The sequence below is a fragment of the Denticeps clupeoides genome, chromosome 13 (genome assembly GCF_900700375.1).
Source record: "Denticeps clupeoides chromosome 13, fDenClu1.1, whole genome shotgun sequence".
NCBI lineage: Eukaryota > Metazoa > Chordata > Actinopteri > Clupeiformes > Denticipitidae > Denticeps > Denticeps clupeoides.
Window position 1 is genome coordinate 21,570,191 of NC_041719.1, and position 21,072 is coordinate 21,591,262.

A 21,072-nucleotide genomic window follows, 5' to 3' on the forward strand; every position below is an offset into this window, starting at 1 on the left:
TTTCTGTTCTACATTTCCACTGACTGGAGCTCATCAATGGTTCACCTTAATAATGACTGGATATGTTCCTACAAGGGACTGGTGTTGCATCAGCCTGACTTTCAATGACACCTTAAGTCATAGGGAGGGCGGTGACGAGGACCCGGAACCGGTTTACAGGACGTGACCAATGACAGCGGCCCGAACGGTGGCGACACGACCAGACACCGGACCGTGACCAGCGGAGTAGTAGAGGGCGGGGCAGCCAGTGATGCTAAGCATCCCTGAAGGGATGTCGGAGTTGTAATTTCCGGTTGGCGCGCAATTGTCTGCGGACCCGAAACATTCCATCTCGTAGCCCGACCGCGTTTGTGTTTTCAGGCTGGCACCGGAAGGAAGTTTAGAAGGAGTGGAACAGCATCTACTCTCTGGTGGCGGTTTCATTCATGCGGCTTGGAAAGGAACTGGGTGGAGTTGGTGGCTGAGTACTTGGGAAGAGGGCTTGGGCGTGTTCGCGGGATTCTGGCGCAGCTGCGGAGTGGGGTTGGGGTGACCTTTTGGTTCGTGGGTTGGGGTAGACTGGTTTTGTACTGGTCGGGAGGGGGGGGTTTCTGAATATTCAGGATTGTTGTGTAGATGGAGGGTGTTTAGGTAACCAGCCTGGTTCATTTACTATACTGATTTTTATTACCCACCAACCCTCTTAGAGTGGGTTTACTGTGCTTTACCGTGGTTTGTAATGTGTGTTTGGTGTGATTTCCTATTTTGATAAATTGTGGTTTTATTCATATTCATATTCATCAAAACGCCAGTATTGGTGATGTGTACCAGCTGTTTTATTCTGATACGCCCCCAACGTGGGTTTTATCTGGTGACCTAAACAACAAATTCAGTGTTACTGGCTTGAATTGTACTTTGCATGTTGCCTGTGTCTGGGGTGGACAAAGTTGGAGCATCAAGTGACCTCGCGGTCATGACATAGGCTTTAAACAAGTCATTTAAATGATTACATTATTAAATAGCATGACCACTTTTTTGGTTTATAGTTTATAGGATTCCCATTGGCTGACATAATTGAAATATTACAAAGTTAAGTGATGATGGAAACTGTGCCAGCAAGGAAGTGGCGTGGAGTGCCAGGTAGTCGGTGAATCAAGCTGAAAGCTCTGCTAGCGGTGTCCCGGAGTTGATCAGCCTTCAGCTAACATTCCGCTGGCTCTTCCAGATGAGTGGCTGATCCTGGCTCCTGGAGGTGCTAGCCTCAGCTAGCAATGTAATGTCCTGCTTTTAGATCTGCTCACAGACACTTGTGTACACACTGGCATTTCATGCAATCCATGCATATACACTTACTTACACATGTGAAATGTGAATTACATTGCTGAAAACTTACTGGATAGTGCTGGGAGTCTGGGTTTTGATCTGAAGCACCTCACACCTTGTAAAACATTTTCAGAACTACCCACATTACGGAATTATACAGAATGGTGTTTTTTCAGGAGAGATGAAATACTTAAAGCTGTTCTGTAGCAGGTCTTCCAACCTGGTACACAGTGTGGTACCATAACCTCATGAGTATTATACTGTAGAAAATACCTTATTTATTATTATTGCCTTTTACATTGAACTACTTGAATTTCAGTGAAAAATGTAAAACCTTTGTTTGGTAGATGTGTGTATCAGTGCTGAGCACTTTCCCCGGGTCTATCAGTTGTGTGAGATGCCAACTTATCTTATCAACCCCTGCAGTCTGGCAAAGACCGGCACATCTGAGTCGTCTGCAACTGCGTCTGTAGCATAAACCATGCAGCAGACGAAAATAACACCACAACTGCCACAGCGCAGGGATTTCCACAGATATTAGGTATGGTCAGCGATGAATCTGGTTTTGCATATTTGCACACAGACTTATACAAAGACCTTTTTGATTGGTCTCAATTGAATAAATCCCATTGCTCACACCAGGGACATGACAAATTTTAGTACTGACCATGGAATTTTTGGGAGAAACAAAAAGGTTTCGGAAAGAAATTTTTTTTTGCTTAGTCAGCTGTTTGGTGATGTGTAAGTGGTAAGAAAAACACGTTCAAAAAGGTTCGAACCCAACCACTGATGCAAATTCAACCAAACCTCATGAATTCAACACAACCCAATGGCAGTAGCCTGTAGAGAGAGAAAATAAATGTCACTTTCTCCCCTAATGTACACTAGAAGCTGTCCCTAGACAGAACGTACTATCATATTTTTGACTTTTCAGGTTTTAATTGATTCAGCTGCTGAAGCTACACACACACACAGTAGGTGATAGCACATGATCCCCACCGCTGTAGTCCCACTCCCCGCTCTCTATAATTCATAAAAAACGAAGGGACTCACACACTGAAGAGACTACATTTGAAGGCAGGATTTTACAAATAGGAATTGGACTGTTAGCATATCATTTACATTCAGTGGACCTTTAGAATTTTTCATTTTTATTCATCAGCATGACCTATAACATCAGAACATCCAAAAAAGAACCAAATATGATGATTGATTGAAAAAAAACAACAACATGGCAGTTTTATTGACAAAAATGATCCTATTTTAGATATTTGTGAGTGGCAATTGTCAAGGATGTCTCACGTAGGAGATACTATGCATTACTGTTGATCAGTCCTGGAGATCCATTCCTCAAAACAGAAAAATCTCACAAATGTCATTTCAAATGTCATTATTCTTCTTTCTGCTAAGCCAACTTTAGCAATGTTCTTTTTAAAGAGCAGTGGCTTTTCATAGCAACCCATGCCATTACTATTCAGTGTTCTCCTGATGATGAACTCATGAATCCAGTTGAATCCAATGCACTTCACATTAGAACAGAAGCTCAAGGCCCGTAGTGAGCAGCAAAAGGTGACAGAGGCAAGAAAAAAAATCCCTGAAAGAGTAAGAAACCTTGAGAGGAAGAAGGCTCAGCAAGGGGAACCTATCCTCCTTTAGCCAGAACTGATCACCCTGGGAGGTTCAATGAGATTTTCCCAGGAAATATGGCATATAGCGGTTATGGCATTATGATGTAACATTGAGGTAGTATGTTAAGAGTTCCAGCAGATGACAGTCAGAAGACGATCAGAAGACGACTTGTAAAGGCAGAGCAGGGAAATAAATCAAGGTCAATGACTGAATTTCTTACACATTTTAATACTTCTATGTTATTTGGGTTTTGGGTTTAGTGACAGAGCAGTACAATAGAAAAGGAGAAACTGAAGATTAAGGTGGCCAGGGTAGTCCTGGCTGGTCATGACAAAAGATTTGTACCATGTTCTGCCATTACACTTTTTTTTTTTTTACAACAAATAAGACCTTCAACTGGGTAATGGACAGGGTAATGGATGAATTTCATACACAACAGGACAACCGTTATTTGTAGTAATAAAAGCCTTCAGAAGAGGACAGAACAGAAGTTCTCACAAAATTTCAATTCAGGTTCCATATGTGATCAGACAAATTAGTAAAGATACAACACAATCCTGGAGGATGCCAGCTTCATTTTAACCATGACTTTACTCATTACCCTCATACTTACCGCATAATAAAATGTTTTACATATATACAGCATTAACTAATCCATAAAACAATCATAAAAATGCAATCTTTTAAAATATTTCATCTAGTCTCAGATGGGTCATTCAGCATCAGGTGACTCCACAGTTGGCCTGTTCTGTGGGTCCAAAATGTCAAATTCTTACATTGAAAGATGACAATGTAAAGAGACAAATATCATGAAGTCATAATGTTAAACAAAAGTTTAAAAGATTATGTCTGTTTATTGGAGATTTGACATTGAATTAGTCATTGTGAAAATAAGAACTAAATCAAAAATGCTTATTAGGCAGATGGTCGTTCTGACTATTTGGAAAGCTCCATGTCTTCAGTTTCCTGCAGCAAATTCAGAATAACAGCCTCCTCCTAATAACAACTATAGGGAAGTGCAAAGTGAAGACATAAAATAACAGTAAAATGAGGTAAATAATTGTGACCTCACTAGTCTGGGAGCAAAATCTGTTGTCATTTATCCACATTAGACCAAGTGAATATTAGATTGTCAGTATTTGCTGTTCACTTCATGCTCCCTAATGGCCTCAATTACAACCTTTTTTATTTGACAAAATTTACAGTGTAGATCACGAAGTTAAAAGCCTGAGATTTACTGCTCTAATGCCATCTCTTTCATCAAACCTGGTGTATTGCTTATTGTTTAAGCTTACTACTTACCTATTAAAGTTATAGAAAAAACATATGTATGTGTTCTTCTACTAAATATTTCATAAAGGAAATGGCAAACTGGCCTAAAAATGATTAGCCTACTTGTCTAAAATAAATGACTACCACAATTACAACATCCATCGAAAAGAGAGGCTGATGATGAATTACTGATTCAGTCCACAGGTAGAATGGTGCATGGGACATGCCAGCTGCAGTATCTTTATCTGAAGTATCTTTACTGCCAGTTTGATGAAAATGAATAATCTCAGAACTAAACATCAGCGTAAGGAAGACACATAATTCATTTAGAAGTTCTAACCACTCAGGAATTAGTGAGATCAGGCACACTGTGGAAGGTCATTAAATGCACCAGTTACTTTAAAGGATCAGATGGTTTCATGTATTTAAGCCCTTTTGAACCTTTCTGATGTTTAAACAGAGAGAAAGAGAAGACAGAGAGAAACGGAAAAAAAGACTTTCAAATCACTCCATACTCAGCAAGGGACTTGATCAGCACTGTGTCTTTAACGTCACCAAACACCTTACGGATATTGTTAGTGTCTGTGGCGCAGGTGAAGTGGGTGTAGACAGTCTTGGAGCCCTTCTTGGACTCTCTGTTTTGTGCCTGGTCTTGGTACATTTCGCAGATAAAGTCCATGGCTGCCTGTGCATCACGCCTTGTCGCTTTGGAAGGAAACAGATGACAATGAGAACCAAGGTATAAGTGCAAAAATAGATGCAATCAGCCGGTGTCCATTCAGTTGTCAGAACCATTACATTCTCCTTCACAACCTACAGTTGCTATGTTCTCAGATGTTCTCCATAACCGGTTTTTACTTTGGAGCTATTTGCTATGGTGTTACCCTCTGAAAACAGAGGGTAACACCAAAGTGGCTGAGTACTGGTCAGATCATTCACCCCTCAAGTCGGATGGGGGAGGGGTAAAGATCAAGACATTTATGGTTGCCATGGGCAACCAGACGAGAGCAGGGCCAGAGCTGAGGATCTGGACAACATTAGTGAATTATAAGGACCAATATTTTTCCACCAACAAAAACAATGTCTCCATGACACTGGATATTATAAGACCTTTCTAGTTCAAAAATGATCTTTTGTTTAACCTTTAAGTTTGATTTATGAATTCATTTGAGTGCAATAACGTGGGGTTTTTTGCTATTTTCAAGAAAACTTTATGGTATGTTCATCTGTACCAGTAACTATGAAACATGCTGGTTATTCACTTCCCAGCAGGTGAGATACTCAGCATGAAGGAAACAGTGTTCTGGTTGGAGGAATGCCTGAGAACAAGAACTTACTGCCAGAAGATTACTGAGTGATGCTGAATCTTTTAGACTGGATTATTGCCCTGGATAAATAGACTTTCCCTCATCTTCCTAGCTAGAATCCTGACTGCCAGTTAATACTGTACCTGTGAATTTTGGGAAATAGGTGTTCAGATCTGAAGTCAGAATTTTTTCAGCCAATATGTCCATCTTGTTGAGGAAGAGGATGATGGAGGCATTGATAAACCAAGGTGAATGAATGGTGGTGTAGAACAGAGTCAAGCTCTCCACCATGCGGTTCTGGAGAAGGTAAGAAGGGACAGAACAACATTGCATGGGAGATGCTAAACGATTCAGAATAACATGGGTGAGATCAGCATATACCGACATTTTTTTTAAGAAAACGAAAGGACAATAAAGATTCCTCACATCAGTATCATTCTCTTCCAGGCGCTGGTCGTATTCACTCAAGGATGCCAGGAATATGAGTGACGTGACATTCTCAAAGCAGTGGATCCATTTCCGTCGCTCTGACTTCTGCCCGCCCACGTCCACAATTCTACCCCACAGAGCAGTGAGACAGCATATGGAAGAGAGGGGACATGTGACATGTGCTGACATGTGCAGTCTGTCTGCGTTCATTCTTCCCATCACAGCAGACCTGTTTTTCCTGTTTATCAGGTCGTATATTTCACATTTCTACTAAACGTTGTAGCTCTGAAACAAACTCCAAAGAAATAGAAATATACAATTATTAGCATATAAAACAGAAACAAATCAGAATTGGCTCTGAGGTTTATTACAGCAGTGATTATAAGTTGATTATAGTGATGGTTTACTGGGACTGCGGTGAAGAACGGTGGAGGAACCGGCCAACCATAATGTTCATTACTTTACTCTTGAATATGAAATATTTGATTTAGTGGTTTATAACTGTATGATCTTACAGTAAAATGAGGCCTGATATCTGACCTTGTGGTGGTGATGTTAATTTATATATTTGAAGGAGTTTTACAGTGTAAATGTACTGTTATATAAGAGAAACAACTTCAAAAAGTAATCAAATGTAATTAGTTACTTTCATTTAGTAATTTAATAAGTTATAATGTCATGAACAGAGTTTTGTGTTTGTCTGATCATTTGCATGTGTGTCTACATGTATAATTGTATCCTGCTGTGTCATGTCCGTGTCCCCAGTCATTAATATTTCACACTGCACTCTCCCTGTTCCTGTGTGTGGGTTATATCAGTAAATAGCCTGTTTGTTAGTCGTTCATTTACGTCCTTTCATTCCTGTCAGGAATGACATTTACATGTTATATAGGGTAACTTGGAATTTCCCAACATCACACTAGAGATGGACATTGAACCAACTTTACACATAAACATTGATAAACTTGACACTCAGTTTGACAATATATTTATATACTCATATTTATGATATATGTACATCACTAGTATAAATTCACAAGTGATGGCTGAGAGACCTGACTTTTGAATAGCAGTGATGTTTGGGGCTATGAAAAGGGGCTGATCGACAAAGACACGGGTAAACATTTACTTCCCATGCTTTACGGTTAGATCTCTTCTACCGGAAATCAAAGCTTGACTTGACTTCAGCTGATGTGGTGAGCAAATCTCTTTATTTATTTCTACAAATGCATCATGGAATGTCTGTATAAAACAGTATTACACTGTATATGAATGAACCTTATATTTTGTGCGTTAGATCATTGCTAGTTGAGCAAAACTAGATCTAAGTTATCAATAGAAAAGCTTCACTGGTAAAATTTTGAATATCGGGCCTTAAATGGGGACACATTATATGATCCTGAAAGAAAAAAAAAACACTTTCAGGGACTTTTACAAATCTTAATACTCACCACAGAAAAATGATCAGTTTCTTGAAAATATAACCCTCCCCAAATGATCAGAAAATCAAGCGATGGCTTTGGACTCTCCACTAGCACCAGGTGAACTCCAGAAAACCCTATATAGTCTGGCCAATCCATCTGGTCCAGATGGATTTCCTGCTGAATTCTATAATAATATTCTGGACCAACTTTTTACGCAATGTTATAGGAATGTAAGGAACACGGTAGACTTCCACCTCATATGAACTCTGCCAACATTAGTCTGTTGCTAAAACCAGGCAAGGACTCTACATTTCCTACCAGCTATTGCCCGATATCCCATATTATCGTTGACCTTAAAATCATTTGCAAAGTTCTCTCAAAAAGAATAGAGAAGATAACCTCTCTCATAATTCATCCCGACCAAGCTGGGCTCATAAAAGGGAGGCACTCATCAACAAATACACATAGATTATTAAACCTGATAGTCTTATAATATAATCATATAATAATGACAATATTGTCTCTAGATGCAGAAAACAAAAATTTCTATTTGCTGCTTTACTGGTTAGAAATATTATACAGTTCCCCAACAGCATATGTCAGGACAAATGACAAAACGTCCTCCTGCTTCTGTCTCAACAGGGGCACCAGGCTGGAATGTCCATTCTCCCCCTCACTTTTTGCACTTATTTATCAAACCTCTAGCAGCAGCAGTAAGACAGGGTATAGCAATTAAAGGCATTCAATGCAGAAATGTGTAATCACTGAGGTAATTACATTCATAAATTATCTTTCTCAAGAATATCAGACTATTCAATAAACTGGTCCTTCTGAACAATTGCTCCTTCCAGAAATCTTCTTCCATACCACCACAATCTGGAAATGGAAAATCAAACCACATCCCACTTTTAAAGAAGGTATAACATGATCTGGTCAGATGGAAATCTCTACCCATATCACTCTTGGGAAGTGTCGCCTAAATAAAAATGATGGTTTTACCAATAATTAACTCTTTATTTGCAATCATCCTAAGCATCTGACTGGTTTAGGTGTCTAGATAAAGTACTGGGTATTAGCCTACAAATGCAGCAAAGAAGCAAGGACAAAGGAGAATTAAAACTACCTAACTTTTATTACCATTTCTTCGTCCAACAGGCGGGCAGGATGCATGTTGCAGGATGGTTAGAACCTACCCACCCGAATGAGCCTTGGCTGGACATACAACAGGCACTATGAGACAATATAGAGATTTCAGACCTACTGTTCATTACCTCAATTATTTACATTTACAGCATTTATCAGACGTCCTTAACCAGTCCCCCCCTGGAGACACTAAGGGCTGCTCAGGGACATGATGGTTGTAAGTGGGGTTTGAACCTGGGTCTTCTGTGTTACCCACTAAGCTACTACCACCTACTACTATCAAACAACACGTATGCTTTGAAAGCATCAGTATAAGCTGTGACAGCATGGTGGGAGTTTCTACAAATGACTTGTCCCATGCAAACATACACCCATGGGGAACAACCCGGACATACTACAAAACAATAATATGACAAGCTTTTTAAATTGGAGCTGTAAAAGCATGAAATACTTATATGTAGAAAAATACTTTATATTTTTTAAACAACATGGTATTAAAAGGATAGATTCTTATAGATTCTTATAAATGAACAAGGAAATTCAAGTATAATCAAATCAAATTACAAATACCACCAAGTGTGGTAGAATTACTAAAAACTACCAAATTTCTGTCTATTTCCAAAATAGATGAATCAGTCTCCCTTCCTGCTAAATGGGAGGAGAAATCAGTCAGATCACCACAAATTCTTGTGTTTAAAAGCATTTAAATGAACTAGAAACAACAATCTACAGTTAATACACTTTACAGGCCAAGGAAGTTCAGAAGTGGTGCAGCGGTGGCCTAGCGGGTAAGAAAGCGGCCCCGTAATCAGAAGGTTTCAATCCCGAACCGCCAAGGTGCCACTGAGCAAAGCACCGTCCCCACACACTGCTCCCTGGGTGCCTGTCATGGTGCCCACTGCTCACTCAGGGTGGTGGTTAAAAGCAGAGGACACATTTTATTGCACAATTTATTGCATTTTTATTGTGTAAAAAAATGATCTTTTTTTGTATGTAAATTTCGTCCTCTGCTTGCCATTTCAGGCAGAGTGAAATCATGGCAAAACAGACGAGCATTTGTCATTATGGCGACCCCTTTAACATGTAAAAACGAACCAGGCAGTATGGACTTGGATAAAGGAAACACAATTTGCAAGCTGATATACTTATAGTAATAAATATTCAGATAACACTACCAATTTACCAGTTCACCCTCCAGACACACCAACAACCGAAGCATATAAACATAAAACAATAAAGTACCAGACACCGCAAATTAACCCCCGCTTTCTGACCCCAACTCAAACACTTTACGGATGTCGTGGTGCCCAGGATGTACCAGGATGTAATGCAATATATCTTACATGCGATTGCGGGACTTTGCAAGCTACGGGATCTTACGTTTTGATCACGTCGCACCACGTTACATAACTGACTGGCCGCTTCAATATCTTATGCATTTTATCAAAATTTAAGGGTACATAAATGTATATGATGAATGTCAGTAATAAAATGGTGGATTTCAGAAGGCTTGATGATAGTATTATTGTGTGTACTGAGTATTGCATTTAGGCATTAAAATATACTTTGTGTTGGTCTAATTACCTGAGTGTGATGTTCTCCACGGGGAATGAGTAGTCATTGATTCCGCTGGTCGGAACTCGGACTCGCAGCACATCCTGGGCTGAGGGGATGTACCCAGGGCCACTGATGCGGTTCAAATTGGTCATGAAGCTGCAAGAGAAAACACACAGGGAGTTTCTACCTCACTGTATGCAAAGGGTGTCTTTTCTTTAATATTTTCACCATGTGGTCAGATGTTCTTAGGTCTATGTGCTGTTCTTATCTTGTTAGCTTAAGCAGCTGACAATCTTCTGTAAACACTTTTAATTGAACTGGGTTAATGAGACAGACCGGGAGAATGGGGAGAGAGGGGGATGGGAAATGAGCAGACAATGCAAACAAGAGTGGCCTATGTGCAGGAACAAAGTAAGCATTATTGACTCTCCAGTAGAAACTGGAGAAGGCAGAAGCTTTCCAGCAGCCCAGATGGAGGACAGAGCCTAAAACATGCATTAAAAAGCAGATTGAATACTTAGTTTCATGCAATTATATGTAATGAGTGTGACCTGCCTGGATATCGCACTCCTCCCAGTGGCCAAACTGTGCATTACGAGGCTGTATCAGTGTATTGGCCAATAATAATGATAATATTAATAACAATAATAATAAAAATACATTTTATTTATATTGCCTTTTTCATCAGAAGATCTCATAGTTTTCCGGAGACAGAAATCCAGTGAAGTGATTGGAGGATGGGAGTGATGTGCTCATGTTTGCGCACTCTCATCAGGATCCTAGCTACAGAGTTTTGAATGTATTGGAGCGTCTGCAGGATCTTACTAGGGATCCCGAAGAGAAGTGCATTACAGTAGTCCAGCCTGGAGGAGATAATGGCATGGGCCAGCTTTTCAGCGTCTGCTTGGAGGTGATAGAAAGAAGTTTTGCAGAGGTGGTTGATGTGAGATTCAAAGGTGAGTTGGGGGTCCATTTTTACACCAAGATTGGCTACTGCTGATGATAGAGAAATCTTGGAACCAGAAAAGGTGATACAGGTTATGGGCGATGATTTGATCTGGTGAGGAGTGCCGACCAGGATGGCTTCAGTTTTGCAACTGAAAATTGTGCTCCACGCCATACCTTTATCTGCTTCAGACAGATGAGTTGAGACAGACATGACTGTGAGGATGAAGATGGCCTTGACATAAAGCTGTGTAAACTGGAATCCACATTTTCCATCTGGCTCCCAGAGAGGTGTTGCCATAGAAACTCCCAAACTACTTATCGAGTAGGGAATGTGGCTCTGATGACATGTGTGAAGAGCGACAGCCCAGGCTGACCACAGAGCCGGGATTGGTGGCATTTGTCTGTGAGTAAAGGAACTTCGGAGAAGTCCAAGGTGTTTAATCACTGTCCTCACCTTGTCTTCTCTGCCAACTTCTCCCAGATCAGTAAAATACATCTCAAAAAACACATAAAACCATGATAATAGTAACTTTAGTCAGGGTTAAAGTAGGTTAAAGTAGGTTAAAGTAGCCCAAGAAGATATTTAGCCAAACAACTAGAAAATAAAATAAACCAAACGGTTATGAATATGGTTACAAATTAAACATAAAACTATTTAATTGAAAAAATGACATATAGGTGCTTGAATGCTAAAAATGAAACTAAAAGTGTCTCATGACTGTCAGGGATTTAATACATGGACACGGGACCGAAACAAACAGGGCAACTTTATACAGGCAGACGCAGGTGAAAACCTGCAGTAAATCATAGTTACACGGGACAAACACAAAAATCGGAATCAGGACTGTCCCCTTCCGGACCAAATCCACTTTCATGTGGTGAGTTTTCAAATATTTCAGATCTTGCTACTATTTTATTCCTTATTTATTTGGATGTATCAGCAGAAATGAATCCTTTTGTGCTGCCTTGAGGATGTTGCAGGACTGCTTCTAGTCTAAAGGCTGTTATTTGGCTGGACTGGCACTATATTGGCCTCAGGTTGTGCACAAAGTTCATAAAAGTAGAAAGTACACAAAGTACAGTTTGTTGTTCAGTGTTACGGGAAAACCGCAGGCTGATAATACATCACGCATGCGTGTAGCCACAGATTTCAAATCAAAACTGATGGTGATGGCAAGAGTCAAATAGAATCCGGGCTGTTTAGGAGGATTGAAACCTTAGGAAGGAGGATTTTATATCTTTCTATACATTTTCATTGTGTATAAAATGGATATGGTCAAATATAATAATAATTGGGCCTGGAGCACCCCACGAGCCTCAGGGCGTGCCTGGTACTCTGCTTTCAGCAACCGCATACCCCAATAATATTACCAAGTTTGGTACAGATTGGTTTATGTTTTAATTTATTTCCTGTTTACATTTACATTTACAGCATTTATCAGACACCCTTATCCAGAGCGACTTACAATCAGTAGTTACAGGGACAGTCCCCCCCTGGAGCAACTTAGGGTTAAGTGTCTTGCTCAGGGACACAATGGTAGTAAGCAGGATTCGAACCCGGGTCTTCTGGTTCATAGGCGAGTGTGTTACCCACTAGGCTACTGCCACCCATCTTCAGGCATTAAGTTTGTCAGGCCGAGACTCTGATCAATCGTACAAAGTTTGGTGCAGATTGGTTTATGTTTTAATTTATTTCCTGTTTCCACTAGGTGATGGTGCGACTATTCAGAAAACGTATTTCTTTATGATTAAAGTTTGGTGCAAATTCGTTGATGTAAACCTGTTTCCTGTTTCCGCTAGGTGGTGCTGAGACTATTCTGGAAACTCCATTCATTGTCTTCTTCAGGCTGTGACACTAATCAGTTGTTCAATGTTTGGTGCAGATTGGTTAATGTTGTAAGGTATTTCCTGTTTCCACTAGGAGGCACTGCGACTATATCAGAAACTTCATCAGGATCAGACTCAATCGAATGAAGTTTGGTTCAGATTGGATGTTGTATGTGTGGATGAAATTCGCCACGATGCAATGAGTGAGCTGTACAATGAAAGCTGAAAAACTTCCTCTTCTATGTCTTAAGACTCTCTAGATGAAATATGAGGTATATAAAATGACCTTAAGTGGAACAATTTTTCCAAACATAAAATGAGTCATTTCCTGTTACCAGTAGGTGGCGCTTTGAGTATTCCGTGAAACTTTGCACATATACTTTGTCTGGCTTTTTTGTATGGTCTGGCTTGCGAATTTCACGTACGTTGATGGAATGTGGTGCCGGGGCTGTTCCACTGAAATTTTTATGTTGGCACTATGGTGCAAAGTTTCCTGACTTATCGTGCACAGGAAAGCTGTCAGAATTGGCTTTCTTTTAGGTACGTAATGATAGTAATAAAAAACAGATTCAATAGGTCCTATGCACCATAGGTGCTTCGAGCCCTAATTATGGTTAAAGAAAAATTGAAGAAATCAAAAAGGTTATTGCAAGGAATGCAATAAAAATATTTACTAGCATGACCTCTCCAGTATGATGTACTGCATAAAAAATATAAATATATTGCAGTCAACATAAAATAACATAAGCTTTATATATATATATATATATATATATATATATATAAATGACAATATTATTAGCTTATCATCCAAACATGTAAATTAGAGAAATTAGGGTAAGAGAACCATGATCCAGTTTCCTCACGCTCCACCTCACATTACACCTACATCAGTAAGCTGAGCTGAAGGACAGTAAATGTTGTGAATCGTCAGTCTACTCAAATTCATCTGAACTGACAAAATAAAAACATGCAAACTTATAGAGCCATAAAGTATCTTCTCACAGGATGCAGCACCCAGCAATGCAGTCCTTCCCATTAAATACCCAATACCCAGGTTGTCAGGTGCCACTTACTACCAAGGTTCCTGATTTACGGTACCTATGGTATGTCTCATCTGCAAATTAAAGGGCAGATTCCAATCTGCTCATCTCTCTGCAGCAGTTGCTCTATGTGGTAAACAGGTTTTTACTAATCTTACCTGCGGAAGTTCAGACTGCAGTTTTATTCACTGCACTACCTGATGCTGACTTTAAAGAAGAGACCACCAGAGGGATCCTGGTCCCTAGCAACGTACCAGAGGGTCACCACAGCCACCACCACCGTAACAGCTAAAGCTGCAGGGATCTTCAAAGCATCATAATGGACACTGGAGTAAAACCTACTCTGCCCTGTCCAAACACAGGCTTGGTTTTAAGTGAAAGGACCCTGATTTTGTTCATGACATCACACTTACTACTCTGTGGAGTCCAGCAGCTGGTACTCACGGCGACGGGTATAACAGGCCTTAATTCCTGCGTCGGTCCAGAGTCGCCAAATGCAGTCCACGTAGCGTCTCTCCAGCTGGTTGACCTGGCAGATGTCCACGTCCTGTACCCAGCCGGCGTAAACCTGCAGACACAACTTCTCAGTTCTTCAGACTGCAGACAGATCCACGTTTAGAGAAGATGAGGCTGCTATGTACTTACTTTTTCAGATTTCCTGCACAAATAAGCAAACTTACATTTGCGATAGACTTCTAGGTTTTATTTTAAAGTAACAGGGCAAGATAAACATGTGTTGGACCACAAGGATCTTCCTCACAGTGGCATCGTGTCCAGAAGTGACTGAACCCCTGCATAAAGGCTTCTCCAGCACATACCAAGGACTACCAACTGGGTCAAGGCTGAAAATGATGTCACATGCCCCCTGAACCATTCTTTCACAATTAGAGCCTGCTGAATACTGGCTTTGTCATCTAGAAATGTCTTTGTGCCACTAGGACAGAAAAAATCCACTCAGTAAATCCAGATAGTCAGATGACTTCATTTTAAAGTTGCTGAAACCAGACCAGTCCGACTGCATCAACCACAAATCATGACACTGCCTCCATAGGCTGCTATAATAGGGCCTAGCCATGATACCCATGATCCATCACTTCCTGCACTTCCCCTCTTACCCAGACTCAGGTCCCACACCGAACAAGACAATAAAGTCCCAGGTTCAAACCCCACTCAGTACAAGTGCAGCACAGTGAAATGTGTCCTCTGTCTTAGCGACAGTGGGCAGCCATGACAGGCGCCCGGGGAGCAGTGTGTGGGGACGCTATGTCTACTGATTCCTGCTATGTTTGATGTCCTGTTATTAAATGTCTGAGTCGAGTGCATGTGTTCTTTCTGCAACGTGCTGCCATGACACGTCTATACTATGATCCATTCTGTTCCAAGCTAAGGTGCTATGTGTTTGTCTGGACTGGATATTAAGTAAAGGAGGTAAAACATTCTCTGAAGGTGTAATTACTGTAATTCTACCTACCTCGTTTTGTGGGTCAGCATACGGAATCCTTAGAGCGGTCATAGCGTTGGTCATTGCCTTCACAGAAGTAAAAATATTCTGGAAAACCAGTCTGGCGAAGGCTCGCCTCTCATCGTCAGAGTACCCATCTCCATGGATAATCCTCATCTGCTTAATGAACGTGGTTTTGCCACTTTCTCCCGTACCTAAGGACCAGGATGTCCCAGAAAACAATGTGAGTGAGGAATGTAAGCTTGACCAGGACAGATCAGGCGAGAAAACACTTGAATATCTACTGAGTTGCACAGACACCTAAAGTCTCTCTATCATAAACAAACCATTGAGATTCATTCATACATCTATTCTGTAAACCGGTCAATCCAGGTTGAGTTGTGGGGAAGCCACAGCCTCTCCCAGAAGACCGGGACACACACACACACACACACACACACACACACACACACGCACACACACACACACACACACACACACACACACACTCACACACAGCAAACCTACCGTCAATTCTACATACACCAGTGTGAGACGAAATGAAAGGGAAATAACCCACACTGACAGATTCACTCGTGAGGACCAGCAAACCCAGTTGTTGGACCCATGAATGTCAAGCATGTAGGAGGAAATTCTGGTTGTGAGATGCACAGCTGAGAGATGCACAGAGCCACAGGAAGGCACGCAGCATTCTCCAAATATTTAGTGCCAGAGAGGAATGGCCGATGCTTGTAATGATAATTCATGTCCCACCATTTCCATTTACAGAAGGACACAGACACTCACTGTTTGAAAGATGAAATGAACATGAATGTGATCTAAAATGAAGAACTTCCAGGTGAACACAGAAGCTGCGTTATTAAGAGGAAGCCCAGTTTACAGCCCTGACCAGAAAGGAGGGAATGTACTGCACAGTTGGAATGGAAGAAACGTACCCAGAAGAAGGATTTTGATCTCCTTGCGCTCCCGTTTCTTCTGCTGCTTGAGGATCTTCTGGATCTCCATGTCTATGGCGATGACCCGTCTCTCCTCGTCGGAAAGGCAGCAGCCACAGGACCGGTGACACCATTCCCAGCAGTCGCCCATCGCTCCCACTCGATCTGGAGACAAGTTTCCCATTTACTGCCGACAGAACTACTTTCATTCATATCTGTCCTCTGTGTACAAAACAGAAGGCGACATGGAGGGTTACCGCGGCCGCTCTCAGCGCGCTGTGGCCGGGGACACTCGAGCCATCGCCCCGCGGTCGCCGGAGCGTTTTAATGCGCTCTGAACACGTGGATTAGAGCCTGCGTGGCTCCGCGGGCACCTGACACTCCCGCGCTGACGCTGGCATGTCACTCTTTTGTCTCGGTTTGGCGGAACCGGTCGGTCCAGCCTTTCTGGGAATCGAGAACAGGCCCCAGATATTGAGATTGCTCGCGCTGCCGCGTTGCCGTGGGAACGGGGCGAATCAGCCAATGGGCGAGCGAGCTGAACGAGGGCGGGGCCTGTGAGCCAGGTACGGCCACCAGATTGGAACTGGCAGAAACGAATTATGTTCTTCTCTTCTCTTCTATTCCACAAAACACCCGTCTGAGCAAAAACTAGTTTTTAAATGGAAGGTGACTGACGTGTATTTTAAACTCGACAAACCATCTTTACTAATGCTGATTTTATGAAGTTTCACTGGTGTGTAATAATTTTCACCCTGATACAGAACCCATTTCTGGAGATAATTAACTTCCATGTTCTCTCATCAAAAGTGCAAGAAAAAGTTCTATGTACTGTTTTTAACCCAAGGGCATACTTATACAATTTTGATGCCTTCATGATTAGGGATTTTCTATGAGGTTTTTCCAACAAGAAAACTTTATTTTATCTTTCAAAAAGTCCCAGAAAGTTTCAGAAATCCCTCCAAATTAAACTTTTCTGCAATATCAGTATAAGACATAAACGTATTCTCTTTTTGTAAATCACTTATTGTCCTTATGCCCTTTTTATTCCATTGTGGCCAATAAATTGTTTGTTTACCTATTTCAATTTTTGGATTATGCCACAGAGAGGTATATTTCTGAAAATAGGGAGAAATATTACATTTTCTTATGAACTATACCAAATGAGATGCTATAATATTTTATGTTGGGTAACAAAAAAATAACCCTTCTTTTCTTGGTAGGCACAGTCTGCCAATATTAATCTGAGGTCTGCCACCATCCCAAAGGAAATGTTTTATCATATCATCATATCTTAAATCATTTGTGGTGGCATAAAGAAAATTGGTATCATGCGGGTAAAATAATTGATCAGAGGAGCTACTACCATCTTTATTGTATTAACTTTACCCAACAGCGTCAAATATAACTCAACCCAATTATCCAAATACTTTTTAGTTTTCCTATATTATCCATCATAATTTCTTCAATATTCGGATTGAGTATTATTCCTAGATATCTCATCCCTTTTTTGTAATCATTGAAAATAATAATGAACTAGCATTGCTAGACACTGCAGGTTGAGTACAATGTCCTAACCCATTCGCAGAAATGATCATGTATGCCAAATTTGACAATGCGGTAAAAATGTCAAGCAAAAATGCCACCACTGAGTTTTCTATTATTTGCCAAATATTGCCATATTATCAGCTGACCATCAATGTTTAATAAACCCCACCTGATCTTTATGGAAAATCTCTGGTAACAGTTTCCAATCTTGCTGGCAATATTTTCAATAATATTTTACAATCCATATTTATCAAACTAATAAGTCTAAAGTTGGTCCATTAAATCCTTATCACCTTTTGGCAGAAGTGTTATTATATCTTGACTGAAACTTTCAGGGCTCGTACCATATAGGGAGGCCTCCTGATAAACGTTAGTTAACATTGGAGCAAGTATATCTGTAAACCTATGATCATCTTATTTAACTGCTGTCACATCTCTAGCAGTTTAACTTGTCTAGGCAGCAATCGTCCTGTTTTTTGCCATTCTTGAGTTCTAAGCCTAACCAACCTGTACATACTGGAATCTTTGCTCATTGGCTATCAGAGTTGCATCGCTGTACAGCTGTTTCATGCTCAGTCTCTACAAACAGTAGAGAGGCTGACTGTCATACCCTCAAAATGGTTAAATGCAAAAAGCTCAAATCCTCAGCTGAATTTCACGCAGTTTAAATGGGTGTTCTCACGGACCATGTCGACAGTTAGGGTCTTGGCGTGGGGAGAACATGTCAATTCTACAAAAAGAGAACATGCACTTACAAAAATACATACATGGAATAGGCCTACAAACAGCCAGACTAACCCTCCATTACAACACTACAGTACACTGGCACAGTGATTTACTGAAACATGTTTACTGTGGTACAGTCATTATACATATGTAATAGTCATCAACATTTATATACTAGAATGATCTCTAAATCTTCAGACTATGGTGGACACAGTGAATCTACTCCTTCATTGTCATAACATGGACAAGAACATGGCCAATCACAGTAGCTCTGATTTCATCTGATATTACTGACCACCTTGACCTCCTCTCACACGAACTCCTCTTCTTAGATTTCTATCCATTGTAGCGCCTCACAAACCCGTGCTCTGGCTTATATGGACCCTCACAACATTAGCCACAAGTGTGATACATTTGGAGATGTTGTGTTCAACCGGTGACACCGGAGCTTTAATTGTGTTTGACTTTTGCCACCTGTGCTCACCATTATGCCACACAGGTGCATCACAATGACAATGTGGTGACAAGATGGGTCTGTACAGGTGAAAAGTGAGAATTTAGTTCAGACATTACGAGTTTAGTGTTTTAGCAGTCGAGAAAAAGTGTAAGCCTTTTTTCAACATTAAGTGCAATTTTATAACATTTAGCTAGAAGTTGATGATGTGGATCATCACATTTTTTTCTGTGTAGATTATTACCATGTAAATATTGTTGTCTTTGTTCACCTATGCTTTTTGGAATGGGGTGCTACCACCACCTGTTACAGGTATGGGAACTGTGTCCCAACACATGGGGGACCTGCTCAAAGAAAGAGAAAGGTGAAAAGTGAAAGTGAAGTGATTGACATTGTAAAACACATGGTGCACATGACGAAATGTGTCCTCTGTATTTAACCATCACCCTTGGTGAACAGTGGGCAGCCACGAAAAGCTCCTGGGGAGCAGTGTGTGGGGACGGTACTGTACTCTGTGATTATGGATCCATTTCCTTACCCACTAGGCCACCACCGCAGACCACAGTTGCAGCAAACAGAGTTGCTATGGAGCACATGAGGCAAAAATTGTAGTATTTGATACCAATACCAGTGAAAATCCGTGGTTCTCGGTACCAATTTTGGTACCAAAGCAAAACACAAAAACATGAATTGAACAACAAGCTGGAACAACAGTTTTTGACTAGACTTTTATTTAATCAAACTACACAAACCATATTTCATAACCTAGAACTGCTTTTCTGATGGACTGATTTTAACATTACAAACATTAACCATACATTTGTTCTCTAACACACAATTTTGGATACACAGGTCATTTGAAAGCCTCTGGTGTGTAAAAAAAGTTAATACAGAAACTTTATTCTACAGGTAGACACCCCTGCAGGCTGATGGATATGAAGATAGATTTGTTTCAAAATCCACAAATAAATATCACTCCATTCACAAATATATTTCATGACTTACAAATAAATGTAACACAAATGCACAAATGCATTTCTTGACTCAAAAAAAAATAATTATGCGATTTGCAAACCGATCAAACTGCATTTACAAATCACTGTATATATTTGCAAATACCCTTATATTTAATTTTGAAACTTCACTAACAGCACTCGTCTCACAAATGCCAGGTAGCCAATCAAATGTCTTCAAAGTTTATAGCCAATCACATTAAATGGTGTTCAAGCGTCTTGGTAGGAATTGCAAAAGGTTCATAAAATGACAAAAGTCATACATATAACGCAAATCCTGCAGTGTTTTGTAGTGGTTCTAACTGTGTTTCAACTGTGAATTTAAATGAAAGTTTCCCACTCGCTCATGTCAAGTGGTGTCCGTCGGTCACTTGTCAACACAGACAGCCTGGTGTCCGGACAAACCCTGGATACAAGAACTCGATCTGAAATTCTCTGAAAAAAGCATATCCTGCACTTGAGTGTATAGTATATGAATTGAGCGAAAAAGGGCCTTGAGAGTGAGCATTTTGATTCTGAACAGCTTTAGGTGTGCACTGTGCAGATCCAGAATGGGGTGGAGCCCTCCGTCCTTCTTTGGGAAGTAGCGAGAAGTAAGACCCTGCAACATTTCCTCCACTGGGATGGGACAGGAGGTTATTTCTGAGTTGATCACGGGGGTCTCACCGTAAAGTGCAGCCTGTAACCTTTCCCTACCGGCACGCATGTGCGCCAGCTGTCCACACGCGTGGCAGTGCGGGAGCATCATCTTGTGGAGGAAAAGAAATATGAGTCTCTTTTAATGACCATTGGCCATTGAACACAACCGGTGCACAGCTTTGCACCAGTTTGGCGTCGGTCAAAGGAGGGGAGGGGAGGACAGATATGGCATGGTGCTGGCGATCCCCCTGGGGCGAGGGAAATGAATCCCTGTTTACCCGTGGGGCGAGGCAGCAACTGCTTGAAGCTGGTGGCCTGGTGTTGACCTGATGTCAGATCGGAGGTGGGGAGCAGTGTGTGGCAGTTTGGGATTCGAACCAGCAACCTTCAGATTAGAGGTCCACTTCCTTGACT

The 21,072-nt window shown here is 40.9% G+C and overlaps 1 protein-coding gene across 2 annotated transcripts; it reads right to left on the bottom strand.

Annotated features, from left to right (window-relative positions):
* Positions 1-2,440: 2,440 nt before the first annotated feature.
* Positions 2,441-16,759, bottom strand: gna15.1 (guanine nucleotide binding protein (G protein), alpha 15 (Gq class), tandem duplicate 1). 2 transcript variants are annotated; one of them, XM_028999923.1, is made up of 8 exons: positions 16,536-16,759; positions 16,279-16,443; positions 15,353-15,537; positions 14,295-14,449; positions 10,091-10,219; positions 5,937-6,066; positions 5,654-5,807; positions 2,441-4,908 (listed from the first exon to the last, which is right to left on the bottom strand). In XM_028999923.1, the coding sequence occupies exons 2-8, from the start codon at positions 16,427-16,429 to the stop codon at positions 4,703-4,705; spliced, it is 1,110 nt and encodes a 369-aa protein (XP_028855756.1). In that variant the 5' UTR covers positions 16,430-16,443; positions 16,536-16,759; the 3' UTR covers positions 2,441-4,702. The 2 variants fall into 2 exon arrangements, with proteins under 2 accessions (XP_028855756.1, XP_028855755.1); XM_028999922.1 differs by lacking the exon at positions 16,536-16,759 and having other exon boundaries at positions 16,279-16,510.
* Positions 16,760-21,072: the final 4,313 nt, after the last annotated feature.

Bases quoted from the DNA above. Each gene is read 5' to 3' on its own strand.
- gna15.1 (XM_028999922.1), bottom strand. From the start codon at position 16,462: ATGGGAAACTTGTCTCCAGATCGAGTGGGAGCGATGGGCGACTGCTGG. The intron at 6,067-10,090 runs GTAATTAGACCA...TCTGTGGGGTAG, and splicing joins GTGGAGAACATCACACTCAG to AATTGTGGACGTGGGCGGGC. The intron at 5,808-5,936 runs GTGAGGAATCTT...TACCTTCTCCAG, and splicing joins TGGAAGAGAATGATACTGAT to AACCGCATGGTGGAGAGCTT.